Here is a 19,874-nt window from a genome sequence, read left to right on the forward strand (position 1 = left end):
TTACCTTAAAACAAATATAAGAATTTAATTCTAAAGCAGAAATTAAGCCCAGAGGGCATATGGCCTGCAGTGATGTCTTATTTGTAGTATGTTTAGCTTTTTTTTTCTTTTTTAAATTGCATTTGGATGCTTTTAGGTAGGGCATGCTTGCACTCTCTAACATAAATAACTGCCCTTCTTTGCCCAGTTGTATTATATTTGGCCAGAATGACCCACACTCAGTCCCTGTAGGCATTGGAATTGGAATTTGTAGCCCTGTTTTAAGGAATGATTTTAGTTAAAATGAGGACAAATGAAAAAAAAATTTTTTTTTAAATTCCTGTATTTCTCTTAAGGCTCCATTGTCTCATTCTGAATTTCACTTTCAGAATTAAAGTTTGTCAAGATTATTTTGATATACAGGAATACTGTAATACTGTTACCACTGCATTTATATATACCATGGAAAGAACTAATCAGTGAAGAAAGTGCTGAATAAAGTAAAGTGAGGACAAGAAGGACCTTCCGTCTGTGGTGAATAACATCTACTTTGTTAGAGACATTGCATTAGTTAGGGGTGGGCTTTACTTAATGACTCTACTCAGTAGTTGGATGATACCAAACTGGTTAAAGCCTGCATCCCTGTGCTCTCTGTGGGATAACACAAATAATTTTATAGTTTGTTAATATACTAAAAGCAATCCAAACAAAAGAAAATGACTCATCTAACTCTTAAGGACATGCAAACTCAACTGAAGCCAGATAATAATAATAATCTTTCTCGTACTGTGAATGAATATGTTAATTTTTAAAAAATATAATTATCTAATCAGAGCTTTAGGTAATCCATTCAGGCCACACTGCCTTCCAAATGCTTTACAAATAACTAAATTACAAAACAGTTTTTTCTAAGACGATTCACTGGTAATATTAAAAAGTTTTAGTGTGACTTCCAATAATTTGCTTATGGAATGAATTTTTCCTTCTTTAAGGAGCTGATGTGCAGGCTGAACCTGTAACAAGGGTAAAATTTATATGAATATAATATTTGTCAAGTGAAATCACCTTCTCTAAAACACCTTCTTTCCTGACCTCCTCAGGCAGTTTGTCACTTGCTCCTCTGTATTATAATCTCTGTACCTTGTAACTGTTAACTCATCTTTCACTTCCAAGTACACTGTGACCTCCCAGAGAGCAGGGATCAGGTCTTACACCACATTTATATCACAAAGCACAACCCTGGCTTATTGGAAAACAAAACAAAACACTTTCCCCCCCCCTCACAGTTCTCATTATCACTCATTTTTGCCAGACTGGAATAGTTGGTGGCTTTAAAACCAGCTAATTCATGGGAATTGAAGCCCATAATACTAACACAATGAGCACTAATTACTGCTGAAACCTAACACCATCATTTCACATGATAGCACTTTCTTAGTTATCTTCTGTTCTCTGACCATACTCCCTCCCTTCAGTTTATAGTTTTCTATTTTATTCTAGTTTGTTTTTTAAAGTATCTCTTCCCCACTAGAGCACTTAGGAGCTACCCTCCTCTCCCTGCTTTTACTGACTGCTAGCCTTAATGGGCTTTGCATATAATAGAAATTTCAGAATCCACTCTGAGAAATAGGAACCAAATAGAGGAATAATAAAACTCTTCAAAACACACACTACCTTCCACTGCTCTTTTGAAGAATACTTTACAGCTTCCACAAGTTAAGACCCCATAATGACATCCCGAAGCTTCATCAGAGCACACTAGGCAGAGTTTGGGAGGTGGTCCCGTTGCTGCTGAGGAGCTGGATGGAGGAGAGCTTACATCTGGTCTCATTCCAGGGCTAAAAAAGGAAGAAAGCAGTGTTACAATTTAATTGTCATGACTGTCAAAGGAGTATCAAAATACAGTTCTCTTGCCTTCTCACTCCACAGTGAGCATGTTCACACTGAACTCTGGCTTCGAGTACTAGCAAGCATTAAAATATCCTACCTAGATATAGTCAAATAATGTTTTATTCTTCTTCTATACACAATTAAGAGCGAAGTAATTTCTTTTTAAGTATTCCTTGGGAGTTCCCTGGTGGTCTGGTGGTTAGGATTTGGTACTTTCACTGCCATAGTCCAGGTTCAATCCTTGGTCGGGGAACTGAAATCCCAGAAAGCCATGTGGCGTGGCCAAAAAAAAAAAAGAAAAGTATCCCTTTAAAAGAATGGACTTAGATATTATAATTTTTAGTTGCTTGGGAGTTGTTTATAATCACCTTTACTAAAGTATCATTTACATACAGTAACATTAACCATTTACAAGTGTACAATTGATGAGTTTTGTTAAATGGATAACTGTGTAACTACCACCATGATCAAGAGATATAGTATATATCCATCAACCGCCAAAGATTCCTTAGGACATCATTTTTTTTCCTCCAATTTTACGATATTGTACAGGCATAGGACAATTCTTTAATTGCTTAGGACATCATTTTTTTTTCTCTAATTTTAAGATATTGTACAGGGATCTTTCTAATTTCATTCAAGTCTCATTACAATTCTACCCATTCCTCTACTTGAGTTAAAATTTCTTACAATACACACATAATTTATTCTATTGTGCTTCACTTTATTGCACTTAACAGATGCTGCAAAATTGTCAGATGGTTAGTATTTTTTAGCAAGAAAGTATTTTATTTTTTTTTGAATTTTTGAATTTTATTTTATTTATTTTTTATACAGCAGGTTCTTATTAGTTATCTATTTTAGCCATATTAGTGTATACATGTCAATCCCAATCTCCCAGTTCATCACACCACCCCCACCACCACTCTCCCCGCTTGGTGCCCATAGGTTTGTTCTCTACATCTGTGTCTCTATTTCAGCCCTGCAAACCGGTTCATCTGTACCATTTTTCTAGGTTCCACATATATGCATTAATATACGATATTTTTCTCTTTCTGACTTACTTCACACTCTGTATGACAGTCCCTAGATCCATCCACATCTCTACAAATGACCCAATTTCGTTCCTTTTTATGGCTGAGTAATATTCCATTGTATATATGTACCACATCTTCTCTATTCATTCGTCTGTCGATGGGCATTTAGGTTGCTTCTGTGACCTGGCTATTGTAAATGGTGCTGCAGTGAACATTGGGGTGCATGTGTCTTTCTGAATTATGGTTTTCTCTGGGTATACGCCCAACAAAAGTATTTTAAAATTAAGGTATGTACATTGTTTTTCAGACACACAGCACACTTCACAGACTATAGTATAGTGTAAACATAACTTTTATATGCACTGGAAAGTGACTTGCTTTACTGCAACATTTTCTTTCTTGCTGTGGTCTGGAGCCAAACCAGCAGTATCTCTGAGGTATGACTGTATTAAAGTTTGGTCCAGCATCTCTCATTCCCGACGTCATCCTAGCTGAAATAACAGTTTTTTGTGACTTAGAAGAGAATGACGCAGAAACATTACCTCCTATAACTTTCTAGTCTGGCTTGCAGCAAGTAAGACTTTTTTCCAGCACTGGGCTTTCAACAGTAAGAACTATGCTGCCCTCCCCACTCTGTGTACATATGTCCTGGAGAAAAAGATGGAAAATGGGAATCTGCTTCTCCTGCTAGGTCTTGTTTTCATTTTGTAGATTTCTCACCACAAAAGATAAATATTCTTTTTCTAATTTGTTGTTTTGAGAATTTTCAAACACTCAAAAGTTGAAAGTATTGTGCAATGGATATATAGCCTTCACTTATACTCACCAATTCCCAACATTTTGCCACATTTGCTTATAAAGATATATCTTTCTAAACCAATGAAACAGTGATCACTTTAATGCTAGAGGAAAAATTAACTATAAAACCTTCATTATAGGTGATACAGTGGTTTCCAGTGTTGTATATTTCTAAGGAATGTTCATCTTACATGCTAACTTTAGAACCAAAACTGTATTGTATAACTCAAAAGAGTTCCTAACCTTTCTAACCTTGTGTAACTAAAAAGAGTCCCTGAAAATAGTTTCTAGAGACTGCTAATTCCTTCTCCGGTTATGTGTTCTTCAAAAATATGGATGGTAGCAATCTGTTGATTTTGGAACTTTACACATTAAAGTGTATTGTTCATCACCTATATAAGAAATCTCTCTCTGAGATTTTCTTTATCTGCCTATTCTCTAAAAGAGATGGTATTTAGGAATAAATTATCCATAAATAATAAATTATTATTAAATCTCAATTACAGATACACTTAAAACTAAATCACAGAGCAAACTGACTTAACAAATTGTTTGGGTTATTAACATGGTTAGAAATTATATTTATTAAGTAACATCTTTTTGTTATTCTGTTTTTGGAATAAAAGTTAAAAGTTGGACTTCCCTGGTGGCAAAGTGGTTAAGCATCTGCCTGCCGACGCAGGGGACACGGGTTTGAGCCCTGGTCCAGGAAGATCCCACATGCCGTGGAGCAACTAAGCCCGTGCGCCACAACTACTGAGCCTGTGCTCTAGAGCCCGTGAGCCACAACTACTGAAGCCCGCGTGCCTAGAGCCCATGCTCCGCAACAAGAGAAGCCACCGCAATGAGAAGCCCGTGCACCGCAACAAAGAGTAGCCTCCGCTTGCCGCAACTAGAGAAAGCCCGCGCGCAGCAACTAACACCCAACACAGCCAAAAATTTTAAATAAATAAATATAAAAAACGTTAGAAGTTAATTGTAGAATGACAATTTGTTTTGTAAATGTCACTTTAAATAATTAGGTCGATAAACTCCAAAGCTCCCCCTGAATTCTGTCCTCAAAGGAAGCTAGCCAACCCTATGTTTATCTAGAGGCTTAGCGAATGACAGCATTCCCACCACTCCAGTTCTGGGAATAGGCCCCAGGGTTTCATGTTGTTCTCTGAACACTGTCAAGGAGAATTTCTGGATGCTTCCGTATCACAAGGCATTGATCCCCTGCTAGATTTGGGAGAGTGTACTGAGAGCATATTGAAAGCCTACAATGGAAGAGAATTACCTGAAATGACTCTGCTGTAGGTCTGGCGTGAACCATCCTTGATTAATGGAAACTTGTGACTAATGTAGCAGAGCTGCTCTGGGCCAGAGTTTTACAGAGAAGTAGGAAGGTCTTGGAGTGAGTGAACAGAGCAGTGTGTTACGGAAGCAAAAAATTCCTTGGCTTCTGTTCTGAAGATGCTCGTATTCCTGCTCAGCCAGTCTCTGTCATCTGACATCTATTTTTAGGGACCAACCAGTTGTTTGTATATTTAGTTTATGGAAAATAAGTGCAATATTTATTGATTTGAAAGGTTAACTCTGTAATGTTTCCTCAACTAATTTTATACACACACACACACACACACACACACACACACAGAAATACATATTAAAAATGTCTAAACAGTACTTTGGTACTATTTTATAGTTTTAAAACACTTTCATGAATAGAATCTCATCTGTCCTCTCAACAACCCTGTGAAAAGGATGCCATCACATCTAGATGAGGTCACGTAGTTGTCGGAAGTTGATCAGGGAGCCTGTTTGTGGTCAAATTGACATGTTTCAGATCCCAGTTCTACCATTTCAAAGCTTATGTGACCTTGGATAGGTATCTACTCCTTTGAACCTCTGTTTTCTCACAAGTAAACTGGAAGGACATCACCTGTGTGTGTGTGTTGTGAAAACAAGAGAACACACAGAAAGTCTAGCACATAGTTCCTCCCTCTAGCAGGCACCTGATAAATGTTCATTCTTTTCTCTTTCAGGAAAATGAGATTTTATGAGAAAGCCTGATATAAGTATTATGTAAGTAGTATTAAGTCTAAAATCTAGGACAGTATTCCCAAATTCTCAGTTATAATTAGAGCACATGCAAAACATGTTCAGGCCACTCAACTGTGGGCTAGAGATGGCAAACAAAAGAGAAAGTTAAAACTAAATGAACAGGGCTTTCCTGGTGGCGCAGTGGTTGAGTCCTCCTGCCAATGCAGGGGACACAGGTTTGAGCCCTGATCAGAGAAGATCTCACAAACCACGGAGCAACTAAGCCCATGCGCCACAACTGCTGAGCCTGCACTCTAGAGCCTGTGAGCCACAACTACTGAAGCCCATGCACCTAGAGCCTGTGCTCTACAACAAGAGAAGCCACCGCAATGAGAAGCCTGTGCACTGCAATGAAGAGTAGCCCCTGCTCGCCGCAACTAGAGATAGCCCGCAGGCAGCAATGAAGACCCAACACAGCCATAAAAAAAAAAAAGAAAAAAAAAAAAACAAAACTACATGAACAAATGGACTGATCAAACTGCAACTAAGAATCTGGAACTTAAGTCAGGCCTTCGGCATCCCTTCTGGCAGTCATTCTAGGCTACATCAGATAAAAACTAAATACGTGGAAAGCTGCTAAGTGTACCATTGACATCAATGGAAAAAAATCAGTTTTTGTCACACAAATATGAGCACTATGATGGCCTATAGTGAACACCACTGGGAGAAATGAATGAACACAAAATGTTATTCAATTGCAAACGTGACCCTATGATACTGCTAAAAGGGCTGGGGTTCATCAACAAAATGGTTAGAACTCAAAGGAAAACCATATGGAATCATCATCTTTTAATAAGGATACATGACAACAAGAAAGAAAAAGCACACCATAATAAGACTGCATATTACACCCCTTTTGAACAGAAAAGCTGAAATGTCCCGGTCTTTGCTCAGTGTGTGTTTACAGCTGTGTCAAACATTCTGAAGATGCTAAGAGGTTCTATTATGAACTGACTGTATCCAGAGTGCTTTCTTTTAAGTGAAGAGTGTAAATAACAAAATGTGTTGTTTCAGGTGAATACCTGAATGCTGTCTCCCACTCAAAATGGAAAGTGTGCTGGACATCAAGTTATTCCTGAGGCTACTGAGCTTACATTAGAGAGAGAAAAGACACATATAAAGCAGGTTTTTCTATTTAATTGTCTTGCAAGAAAGACAGTTGATGAAAGGAGGATCACGGATGGATGGAAGTTACACACCTTGAGAAACATGTAAAATGTGCAGGTAAATTACACCCTTTCAGCACATGATTCCTGGCATCTGAATGCCAGGCACTGTGAGGATACAGAGGTCATATCCTATATGGAAGTCATATCATACCTGAAAATGTGTTACTGAAATGATAGTGGACCTAGAAACTTTGATCCAGGTAGGAGTAGCAGAATATTTTTGGCTGCTTCAGTGTCATGGTAGCACTACTAGGAAGTGATTCAGCTATATATATAGACAAATCTGGGTTTACATCCTAGCTCCAGTGCTTTAACAACTGTGTGACTGTGGCTAGCTGATAAACCCTTGACTCTTTTTCCTTATTAGTACCATTTTAGGACTTTCTGTGTAGATTATATATTTGAGTTACATAAAGTACTGGCACACACTTGGTGATCATCAAACAATATGTTTCTCCTTAACCCTCAGGCATTAACTTCTTTTTTCTCCCTCCCCCCAACTTCTCCTTCCTTTCTGGAGGATCCCAAGGAATGAGAAGTGCTTTGAAGAACCTTCCCTGTGAGCCAGGGGAAGGTTAATGGTCCTCCAGAAACTTAAGTTCAGGTAATTGTAGATATTCTTTCTTGATTCTGCACCAAAAATCGACAATTTAGTTTTGTAAAGGTTAGTGTTGCAATGAGGAATCTAAAACCGTATCAGTGCACTTTTTTGTATCTATGTTAGATTAAAATCCACTGGTCTGTTTTGAACTTTGAATGGATCTTTTACCCATGCATGATTCTGAACTATCATGCATTAGTCATTTGGAAAATACTGGTTCACTAAGTTATGCAGATCTTCCAAATGTTGACACAGTTCATTATACAGTATAAGAGTTGTATTTGTCAAGCTCACAGTGGCAGATACAAGGTTTCCAAAATTCTGAATTTTTGTTTGGAAAACTCTAATTTTTATTGATTGGCAACAAGTACTGTCAGTTGTCTTCCTTGAAGTGATAAGCTCACTTCAGTCATTTTTGAGAAAACATTTGCCATATTCCCAAGGCTGAAAACCCGTAGTTTATCCATTCTATACCATGAAAAAAGTAGTTTGTTCAACTCACAACTTAAAGAAAAGCACATGTAAGACTGTTTGAGACAACCCTCAAATACTATATGCAGCATAAGTGCTTTACACAAAATGGATATTAAGAAGACACATATATTAAAGGGTGGAGATTTAAGTGAATTAGTATATTGCTTCCTCAAAGGTATCTTTAAGTGGAACTGGCTTGCTCTCTTCTTTAACTGTGAGTATACTGCAGTTAAATACAATGACTACTGTACCCTAAGACACCAGGAGTTTTACTCATCATTGGTTTTGGTACCATCAGTGCAAATGTCAACAGAGTGAAAAATGCAAATAAAGACTATGTATTATCATGAAAATAGTTTTGAAAGGAATGGGGACTCCCAGGGGTCCATAGATCACATGTTGAGAACTGCTGTTACAGAGGATAGTGAGAACTTTAAGTCAGACATGCTAGAATTCATAACCTAACTGCAATGTAGTAGCTTCATGACCTTTTAATGTCTCTAAATCTCAATTGCCTTATTTCTAAATGGGGACTGTAATGTACTTGGCAAAATGATACAGTATTGCTTACTAAGTGAGAGGCTTTCCCCCACAGAGGAAGGAAGAGAGATGATAAACTACTATAAACCCAAATGGTGTGGTTGGCTTAGCCTTCAATTTAAGTGAACTTAATCAACAATTTTTCAATGAAATGCAAGAAATTCATTTTGGAAAAAAGCAAAACTGATATTATCTCAGAAAGCAAATATTAATTAACATGGGAAAAACTCCTGGAAATAAAGCTGCTACAACTCGATTAATTTTTACCAACTACAAATGGAATAGGTATATTCTCACTGGCTTACCAGTTTCTGTCCTTATACCATAAAGCAGTGGTTCTCAATTGGGAGCAGTTTTACTCCCCAGGGGACATCTGGCTACCTCTGGAGACATTTTTGGTTGTCACAGCTCGGGAAAATGCTACTGGTATCTAGTGGGAAGAGGCTAGGGTGCCGCTAAACCTCCTACAATGCACAGCAGACAGTCTTCCACAACAAATAATTATCCAGCTTCAGTGTCAGTAGTGCTGAGGTTAAGAAATCCTTGCTATAAATCTTTAAGCAACATAAAAGTGGAAAAAAAAGAAAATTCAACAAGGACCAGAAACTTATTGTAAAACCTTCTAAACTATCTTTTAAAATGGAACAACTGCCCTACTGAGGTAGCTGTAAATATTCTTTGATTCAAGACAAGTCCAAAAAGAGATTCAAAACAGAGCTGAGGCCAGGGACTATACAAGTTTAGTGATTAGCTTGAGTTAGTAATTTACTTTTATTTTTCCCTCTAGCACTAGCATTAAGAGGTGATTTTTACACATTAAAGTCACCTGCACTTTTCTTATCTTTGTTCATTAGGAAAAATGTAAATACTCAGCTGCACACACCAGGTGATTATATTTTCTGACTGCCCATTTATCCCTGCATTAGCTAAAGGATTACTGATTTGTTTGATAATAAGCTATGGAATAGTTTTCAAATCAAATAGAAAAATACTCTGGGGGAAGGCTTTCACAATATTTCTGTTAAATGGTTTTAGCAGAGTGCATTTTATCTTATTTAGCAAGCCAAAAAAAAAAAAAAAAAAAAAGACTGATTAAACTCTTTGTATTTGTTGAGAGAGGTTTCTATTGGTTTTAACTTTAGGTGCCTACTAAGACAGTTTCCTCCAACTATGCATCCTTTATACTCACTCATCTTAGGGAGGAAGTTAGAGCAACAAAACCTGTACTGTAAACCTGTACTGTAGTGACCAGGAACATTTTCAGTAAAGGATGACTGTTAGAGGAGATGTCTTTTTTTAGATCTCTGAGACACCAATGGCCTGTCATTTAACATCTCTGCACTTAGTTTCCCTGTCTGTAAAATGAAGGTGTTGAATCAATAAACTCCAAAGAAGCTGTCACTATTTCCCAAGGTAGGGGTAGGAAGTAGGCAAGAATATACTTGGGTCTGTGAAAGACTTCTTTGGACCTGTATTTTTATTTATATGAAGAGAGAATATGGTCACCCTATCTATATGCTCCTTTCTTAAAGTCTAATCTAACATGTTTTCCTCTGTTTTTCTTTCTCTCTGGAAGGGTCAGTCCTCAGTCTAGTGATTGTGCTGAGTAACTTAGTTCCTAAGAGATGAAATCTTGTTTCATGTTTTCAGTTCCGTTTGCTCAGGCCTGCACTGAGGGACATGAGTTTCAATGAAAGGAGGAGTAATGATGCTCTAGTAAAAGAACACTAAGACCAAGAGTAAGTAGCAAGCACAGTGAGGAAGAAACTTTTTTCATTACATGGTTATTTCTAGAATGAAGACCTGATTTTGTTCTATCTGATGCTTTCTTGCTTCTTAAGAGCACACAAGAATAACTATGATTTCGTACATGCAGAATTATGAATGTGACATCTTCAAATAAGGCAAGAACAGGTTTGAGACAATGTTACACTTACTGTCTTCTAATATATATATTTATATATCTAGGGTTGATGGCTGTGGAGTTGTATTTTTGAGCTTGAATCTCACTTGTGATTAATTTTTAAAAATGTCCTTTCATGACTTGCTTTTTCTCATATACCAATGTATTTGTAGTTTTACTTGGGTTTTATTTTTAGGGAGTGGGGTGGTAATACCTTGTCTTCCTACAGTACTATTCAGTAGGTAACTTAGGAGTCAAGTCCCATAGCTGAATGCCGTTGTTACTATAATTATTTGTAATTCCATTATAAGCTTTAATTGGGGCTTGTACCTGCATCTTTTGTATTTTGTACATTCAGTTATTTGGACTTTGGGAGTCCTCTTTGGTTTTAGTCATGTGTGTCTACTTTGTAGATTTCACCAACTGTGGTCTATTTTGGGTTTGTACTTTAATTTAGAATAGTGTTATGTTGATGGTTTGTATTTTATTTCATTTTACATTAGTTTGAAGTAAATTATTTAATTTTTGGATTCTGGAATTTTGATCATGTACTGTAATTTGTAATATAACTGCTGTGAAATCTTGACAAGAAAAAACGCTGTTCATTTCCACCTCAACTACAACCACCACATATTTCTAAATATCTTACTCCATTCTCAGAGAGACTTGACTTCCTCTCACTATACTTAGTAACCCTTAGTACTTAGTTGCCAATTCCAACCCTTTTCCACATCCTATTTATTATTCCCTATGATGTACCTTTCCCTTTCTGTCCACTCTGCCTCCATCTTAATGCATGTCTTCCCTCACCTCTTGCCTTAACCACTGCAGTGGTTTCTACTAAGTAGTCCTCCTGGCTCTGGCTGCTTCTCTTTCCATTATGCCCCCTACAATGCTAAAACTCATCTTTCTCATCATCATTAAAAATCTCCGAGGCTCTTCCATGTAATAAGCAGTACAAGCCCAACATGGTCCACAATCTGGTTCCTCTTTCTATCTCCAATTATATGTTTTCCCACTCCTCTACACGAACCATTTGGTTTCTTTATTGCCTTAGGGATCCTGTATTCTAAAAATATTTATTTTTTATTTAATATTTATTTAATTTATTTATTTGGCTGCGCTGGGTCTTAGTTGTGGCACATGGGATCCTCATCATGTGCGGGGTCTTTTTTAGTTGCAGCATGAGGGATCCAGTTCCCTGACCACAGATCAAACCCAGACCCCCTGCATTGGGAGCGCGGAGTCCCATCCACTGGACTACCAGGGAAGTCCCTCTACAAATGTTTATGAAGTGACTACTATGTGCCTCATTTCCCTCGAAGCTTGTCCTAAGATCTCTTCTTCCAGCCTGGAGTGTCTGCCATGGCCTTTCTGATCCAAGACAACCTCTAGACTCCCTTAAACACTGCCATGTAGCACTTTACACATGATACCTTTTGATTTATATTTCCATCAATAATTCCTTTTAGGTAGGGTCCATGTCTTAGGCCTCTTATATCACCAGCATCTTGTTACAGTGTCCAGTATATGTTATTTTATTTAGCTTATTTATATGTTACATCTTTATATGTTCTGCAAACGAATTTGAGGCAGCTAACGTGTTAACTGTATTATGGGTACAATCTCATAAACATCTATCACCTCACTACTACTAGGAGCTACTCTGCAAGCTCTTTCTTTATATACATTATCCCCTTTAATCCTCTCCACAAACGTACGAGGTGGGTACTGTTTTCAGTGTTTTACAGATGAGGAAGCAGATTTAGAGAAGCTGACTTGCCTACAGTGACACAGTAACTAGCAAAGTCAGGATTCAAATGCCTATCTTTCTGACACCAAAATCGGCATTCTTAACCAGTATTCCACCTCCCTCACTACAATAAAGTGGCAAAACTGAGAAGACGAGGTAGATCTAGGTCTTCAAATTGAGGAATGAATTGCCTTCTACTTTGAGGGCTGAGGTTTGATCTCTCAGTGATATACAGCAAAAGGAAGCAAATTCCCTGTGCCTGCTTCCAAACATGACCTGCAAAAGATTTTTGCCCAAATAAGGATTGCCAGAGCAGGTCAAATAGGTAAAAACAATTGCCTTAAAATTGTGCGACAGTCTGTGTATCATTTGAAAATTCAGTCAAACTAATGTATATCTCATACTGTACAATTAGCACAATTCCTACTAAGATGTTTATAAAATCAAACAAAATGCAGAACAGCTGTGTCTACGTTCATATTTATTTTAGTATAAAGGAAAGAACAAAACCCTCAAAACCAACCTGAACTTGGTCTAAAGCCACATACTCCCACCTTCAGTCAAAAGCCAAGACTTGATTCTTAAATTAGATGAGATTCTTAAACTAGTATGAGAACTTCCTTACTTATATACATTTCCCTCAGGGTTTGATGACGATGCTCTCACTTCACACCCTGATTCTTAAATATCCACTGAAACAATTTAAAGGAATAATTTGAAGTTTTTATATACAGTGAGAACATTGGTAGACTTGTCCCTAGAAGAGGAAGGAAGAAAGGAGTAAGAAATTAGTCTCTGGAATGATGTAAAAGTTACTTATTCCTTTCTTCCTTCCTCTTCTAGAGACGTCTGCAATGCAGGCAGTTAGATGAAAAATTTAAGACTGGGAAGGTTTTCAGGCAGGTGGAACAAAACACTCCCATCATAGTAATAATCATATTGGACACCAATTTGTTGACTTTTAGTTCTACAAACCAAGATCCATGGCTAAGTACTTTAATAAATGTATTATCTCAAATAATCCTTACCACTAGTCCATTTTATAAATGAGAATACAGAAATTAAGCCATGTGTTTGGCCGAAGTCACATTAGCACAATCTGGATTTGAATTCAGCACTGTCTGATTCCAAAATCCAGGCTCCTTACCCTCATCACTGTGTTACCTGGCAGGGACCCGCAGGGTAATATCTGTTCAGCTTGACAATAGTTTTTAAAAGTGTGTGTGAGTCATCAAGTAGATAGTCTTGAGGTAAAGGTAAACATCAAAAATAATTTCTGTTTTTCCCTCTTCTGACTATCCTGGTTATCACAATGAAGTAGAAATTATCTATAATTAAAAAGATACAAAAGTATCCTAGTCACTTCCATTTTTCCTTTAGATTCTTATTATACTGACTTAAATTAGCATATTCACATTCTACATTATTAAGACAATGTCACACGAGCCATTAAATACTGAATTAATAACACGGAGACCTCGTATCAAAAATACAAAAATAGAAATAGGAGTGTTTTGCATATTCAAAACACCATTTTTGCCCTTAGAGGAGCTTTGAAGCAGTTATGCCTGACTTAATTCTATTAGACCTTAGAATTTTTTGAAATGCATTTAATTTTTATGAAATATACTGCTCCACCAAAGTATCCAGCTGGGGATATACAATGATGTGAATAATTTCTGTATTATTTTGAAAAATGCATAACACTTAATAGGATCCAGCCTTAACTAGAAAGGAGCTGTCTAGCCACAGTACCAGTTTTATAGATGGAAGATTTACGTCTATTGACTAGAAGAAAATCATGGACATAAATTAACATGTCCACTGATGTCAAGAAGACTGATAGAGCCAAAAAAGAAAAAAACTGTAGTTATTTAATTTAAAGGTGCTAAGGTAGTAGAATTATATATTCAACTGGACTACATAATAACAGCTACCATTTAGCACTTCTTATGTCTTAGGCACCTGACATACTCTATAATCCTCATTAATATCCTGAAAGCAGATGTTACTAATCCCATTGTATAGAAGCATAAATTGAAACTCAGAACTTAGAAATTAAAGCTCAACTAGTTAGAGAACTAGTCCCAGGACCCTTTATACAAAATCAGTACACAGAAATCTGTTGCATTTCTATACACTAACAATGAAAGATCAGAAAGAGAAATTCAAGAAACTATCCCATTTACCATCACATCGAAAAGAATAAAATACCTAGGAATAAAACCTACCTAAGGAGGCAAAAGCCCCGCACTCGGAAAACCATAAGACGCTGATGAAAGAAATCAAAGATGACACAGACGGAAAGATACACCATGGTCTTAACCTGGACGAATTAATATTGTCAAAATGACTATACTACCCAAGGCAATCTACAGATTCAGTACAATCCCTATCAAATTACCAATGGCATTTTTCACAGAACTAGAACAAAAAAACCTTAAAAATTTGTGTGGAGACACGAAAGACCCTGAATAGCCAAAGCAATCTAGAGAAAGAAAAACAGAGCTGGAGGAATCAGGCACCCTGACTTCAGACTATACTACAAAGCGACAGTCACCAAAACAGTATGGTACTGGCACAAAAACAGAAATATAGATCAATGGTACAAGATAGAAAGCCCAGAAATAAACCCACGCACCTATGGTCAATTGATCTACGACAAAGGAGGCAAGACTATACAATGGAGAAAAGACAGTCTCTTCAACAAGTGGTGCTGGGAAAACTGGACAGCTACATGTAAAAGAATGACACTAGAATATTCTTTAACACCATATGCAAAAATAAACTCAAAATGGATTAAAGACCTAAATGTAAGACTGGATACTGTAAAACTTTTAGAGGGAAACACAGGCAGAACGGTCTTTGACATAAAGTGCACCAAGATGTTTTTCGATCCATTTCCTAGAGTAATGGAAATAACAAAAACAAACAAATGGGCCCTAATTAAAATCAAAAGCTTTTGCACAGCCATAAACAAAATGAAAAGACAACCCACGGAATGAGAGAAAATATTTGAAAATGATGTGACCGACAAGGGATTAATTTCCAAAATTTACAAACAGCTCATGAGGCTCAATATCAAAAAACCAAACATTCCAATCGAAAAATGGGTAGAAGACCTAAATAGGCATTTCTCCAAAGGAGACATACAGATGGCCAAGAGGCACATGAAAAGATGCTCAACATCATTAATTATTAGAGAAATGCAAATCAAAACTACAATGAGGTATCACCTCACACCAGTCAAAATGGCTATCATCAAAAAATCCACAAACAATAAATGCTGGAGGGGGTGTGGAAAGAAGGGATCCCTCCTACAGTGTTGGTGGGAAAGTAAACTGGTGCAGCCACTATGGAGAACAGTATGGAAGTTCCTTAAAAAACTAAAAATAGAGCTGCCATATGACCCTGCAATCCCACTCCTGGGCATATATCCAGAGAAAAACATGGTTCAAAAGGATTCAGGCACCCTAATGTTCATTGCAGCACTATTTACAATAGCCAAGACATGGAAGCCACCTGAATGGGTAAAGAAGATGTGGAACATATATACAATGTCATATTTTTCCACTATTTAAAAGAATGAAACAATGCCATGTGCAGCAACATGGATGGACCTAGAGATTATCATACTAAGTGAAGTAAGTCAGTTAGAGAAAGACAAATATCTTATGACATCACTTATATGTGGAATCTAAAAAAAAAAAAAAGATATAAATGAACTTATTTACAAAACAGAAACAGACTCACATACTTAGAGAATGAACTTATGGTTGGGGGCGGCGGGGATAGATTAGGAGTTTGGAATTGACATGTGCACACTGCTATATTTAAAACAGATAAACAACAAGGACCTACTGTATAGCACAGGGAACTCTGCTGAATACTCCGTAATAACCTAAATGGGAAAAGAGTTTGAAAAAGAATAGATACATGTATATATATATATAACTGAATCACTTTGCTGTACACCCCAAACTGACACAACATTGTCAATCAACTATACTCCAATAGAAAAAAAAAATAATACTATTGAGAGGCAAAGTCTAAATCTGTATCAAAATTCAAATTTAAAAATTTATTTAGATGTGTTTTCAGTTTATTTGAAAAGTCTACTGCTTTTTAAATTTTTAGCACATATAGTAATAGACTTCTGGCTAACTATATGGTAGATTAAATTAGTACAACATTATAGTGATAATAGGATGTTAAGAGCTCCTATTTCAGAGAAACTAAGGTCAAGTGATACCCAAAGTTAACAGTTACCATAGATCTAGAATTACTACTTTTCACCAATTCTCACTTATTATCTATTTACCGTGCATTCTCCAGGCATAGGTAAAAAAGGCTGACTACATTTTGAAAACACATGTGGATTGTTCTAAAATTCCTGTGCTAAATTATATGATTAAATATCAGTCTAAACATACTGAAAATATAATGTACTATGACTTCAATATGTTTGTCTATGTACAGATTTTCTCAATAAAATTTCATAAATAACAGTGATAAGCAACATAAGCTATCATATAGTTTCACTTTGCTGAACTTAACAATAAAGAACAAGCAAGCTTTAATTTTTCTGTAGATTACTGCAGTTCAATTTAGAATATTAGACAAGTAACTTGTTTCTTCTAAAATGGTGTCTGCTAACATTTCAGAAACCATATGGGAATGGAAAAGAAACTTTGAAAGCAAGTGATGACATGATTTTTGCTTTAAAAAGTTTTGGGGATATTCCTAGGAGTATAAAAATTTCAAGGGCACGAGCAGCGCTTTTTTGAGAACAGATAAATGGTAGCTACTGTTGTAGTGGGAAACTTGCAATCTGCAAGCTCTGAATTTGACATGCAATTATGATCAAATAATAGTAATTCTTTTTCTAAAATAATTTGCAGAGGATTTGAAAACAAAATCAACGCTGTATTCTCACAAACTTAAACACTTTATCAAAAGTATTACAAAAATTGTTTTTAACTAAACCACATCCCTTCCTTAAAAGAATAAGAAGGTGAGTAGTCAGCCATTAGAGAGTGTTTTAAAATTGAGTTCTTATGTAAGCAGTTAGTTCTGTACGCAGGAAACAGAACGTGCTGGATACCAGTGCAGATCTGACATCCCTGTTTGAAATTTCAATTTTTCTCACGGTCCCCAAAAAGAGTAACAATAAAGGAAAATTTTTATTTCTGAAATGTAGTGTAAGCCTGAAAAGAATGAGAAACAGTTTTACGATAGAGAACATGAAAGGCTCACACTTTCTTGCCACTGCAGCGGGTAGCTGAAATGACTCGTTGACTCTATTTGTGGGCTTGAAGGTCTCATTTGGAATAGAAAATTGCTTCTCTCCCTGCAAGCGTCATGCGCAGTAGAGTGTTACTTGCTAAGGCGGTTCTAGGTGTGGACTTGCCCCATTTTTCATTCATGTGGGAAAGGAAAACTGAATAAACTCAATACAACTATGATCCCCACACTGAGGAAAACTTGTTACTATGCCCATAAAAAGCCCAAACTATTTTTTCCTAGTTTATTTCTTTATATCTAATCCATAATCTACTCCAGGATTATTGCTTTACATTCATTTAGAAATATACAAGTAGATACATTAAAAAAGTAATTTGCCAAATAAAGCTAAACTGGAAGATACTTTTTAAAATTATAAAAATAATATTTAGTTAAGAAATTTGGAAAACACCAAAAAGTTTAAATTAGAAAAAAATGCCATCTTACTTTTGTCAGAGAAAACCCAGCAAACACTTCTATACACATCCTTCATCTTATTTAATTTATTTTGGGGATAACACTATAGATGGCTCAGCGTTTTATATGTGAGACACGGTTCATTGCTGTTCGTTACTTAGCATTTTGAGAAAACGTCCTGTATGTCAATAGATAATCTTTTATTACATGATTCTCTGATGGTGGCAAAGTTTTAACTTAGCCAGTCCCTCATTACTGGTCATTCTTTGTTTTTTGTTTTTTCACTATTATAAATACCACTGCATAAACCTTTCCAAACATCTTTGATTATATACTTAAGTTAAATACCTAGAAGGGCAAGGAAAGCCAATGGACAATTTAGGGCTTTTCACACATGGTGTTAAACTGCCTACCCTCCCTTGTTCCAGGAAAGCAGGCACATGCATGTCCCTACATCCACTCCAAATAGAAAACAAATCTGGTCAGCTGTCAATTGATGATCACTGCCTATTTCTCTACTGGGGTATTTGTCTTCTCTTGATTTGTAAGAATGTTTTAGACATTAAGTATTTCAACACTTAGTCCATTGAGGATGTCTCTATAAAGCCCTAATTTTAAATCAATTTAAAAATATTTCAAGTCTGATGGTACGGTCTATGATCATCAGAGCCTGTACTATTGCTCACTTGATACTTCTTTTAGCCATATTATTGTTTGAAGTGTTTGTGAGCTTGAAAATAAAATGACCATCCATCTATATAGTTCTGGTTAAAGATGGTATTTTTAACGCAAGCTTTTATTTCAGCTCCCTCTGGAGCCCAGTAAAATGAGAGTAATGACATTTGTTTTAAAAGGCATAAACCTCTAAGAATAAAGATAAGAGAAGTGATTTTTTTGTCAATTATACCACAATAGCACTGGGGGGAAAAAGAGAAGAGATAATACCAGCAATATTTTATATTGGATTGGGTGTTCTGGGGTCTGTTAAGTTACCAGTGGGGAAAGCTAAGAAGCAACCTAATTAGTATGACAGAACTTCCAAAAAGCTCAGAAACTTGGGTTAAAGGTAGGGTCAAAATCAGGAAGATTGGTTCAAAGTCTGTTGAGCATTTACAGCTTTCTTTTTATAGAAATGGCGGGCCAGGTTATGGGGCCAACTTGCCTGACAAAAACAAAATGCTGGATAAAAAAATTTTTGAAAAATCACCTTAAAAGCACTAGTGAGCTGACAAAATGATACAGGATTTAGGCTAAAATCTAAGGAAAAGCACCCTAGCCACTTGTCCTCTGAGAATATTTACAAATTTAGGTTTCAAATAAAAGGACAGAAAACCTGCTAGAAAAAACGGACAAAAAACTTATACTTTATAAAATAGGAACTCCAAAATTTTATCAGCCTTGTTAGTAATCAGGGAAATGTAAATTAGAACCACTATGAAATACCATTATACACACACACCAGATGGCCAAAAATTAAACATTTAACAATAAGAAGGAACTGAACTGAGTTTAAATGGTACATCACTTTTAAAGGCAGTTTGGCATTACCCGTAAAGATGAAGACAAGAATATCCCAAGATCCAGCAACTGCACCACCTGACATATACCAAAAAATTAATATTCATCAAGACATTAATGTGCATATACAGTAAAATGTATACCAATGCTGACAGCAGCATTTTTTGTAATAAACCAAAACTAGAAACTACTCAAATGTTCATAATAATGGAATGGATATATAAACAGTGGTACAATTCTAAACAGCAGTGAACTACCGTTAAATATAGTAACATGGATGAATTATGTAGAGTGAAAGAAACTAGACACAAAATAATACATGGAATATTATTCTATTCATTAAAGTTCAGAAAGATGCAAACTAAGATATTGTTTAAGGATGTATGTATAGGTAGTAAGGAAAGCAAGAAAATAATTATCATAAGTG

The 19,874-nt window shown here is 36.3% G+C and overlaps 1 protein-coding gene across 7 annotated transcripts in view; it reads right to left on the bottom strand.

Moving 5' to 3' along the window:
• The window catches only part of NR3C1 (nuclear receptor subfamily 3 group C member 1), a 127,431-nt gene that overhangs the window by 31,941 nt on the left and 75,616 nt on the right, over positions 1-19,874 (bottom strand). For all 7 annotated transcript variants that reach the window (XM_068536096.1, XM_068536098.1, XM_068536095.1 and 4 more), the window contains exon 3: positions 1,654-1,817. In XM_068536096.1, coding sequence (XP_068392197.1) covers positions 1,654-1,817 — 164 coding nt within the window. The remainder of the gene's footprint in view (positions 1-1,653; positions 1,818-19,874) is intronic.

This window comes from Eschrichtius robustus, chromosome 2 (assembly GCF_028021215.1).
Source record: "Eschrichtius robustus isolate mEscRob2 chromosome 2, mEscRob2.pri, whole genome shotgun sequence".
Taxonomy (NCBI): Eukaryota; Metazoa; Chordata; class Mammalia; order Artiodactyla; family Eschrichtiidae; genus Eschrichtius; species Eschrichtius robustus.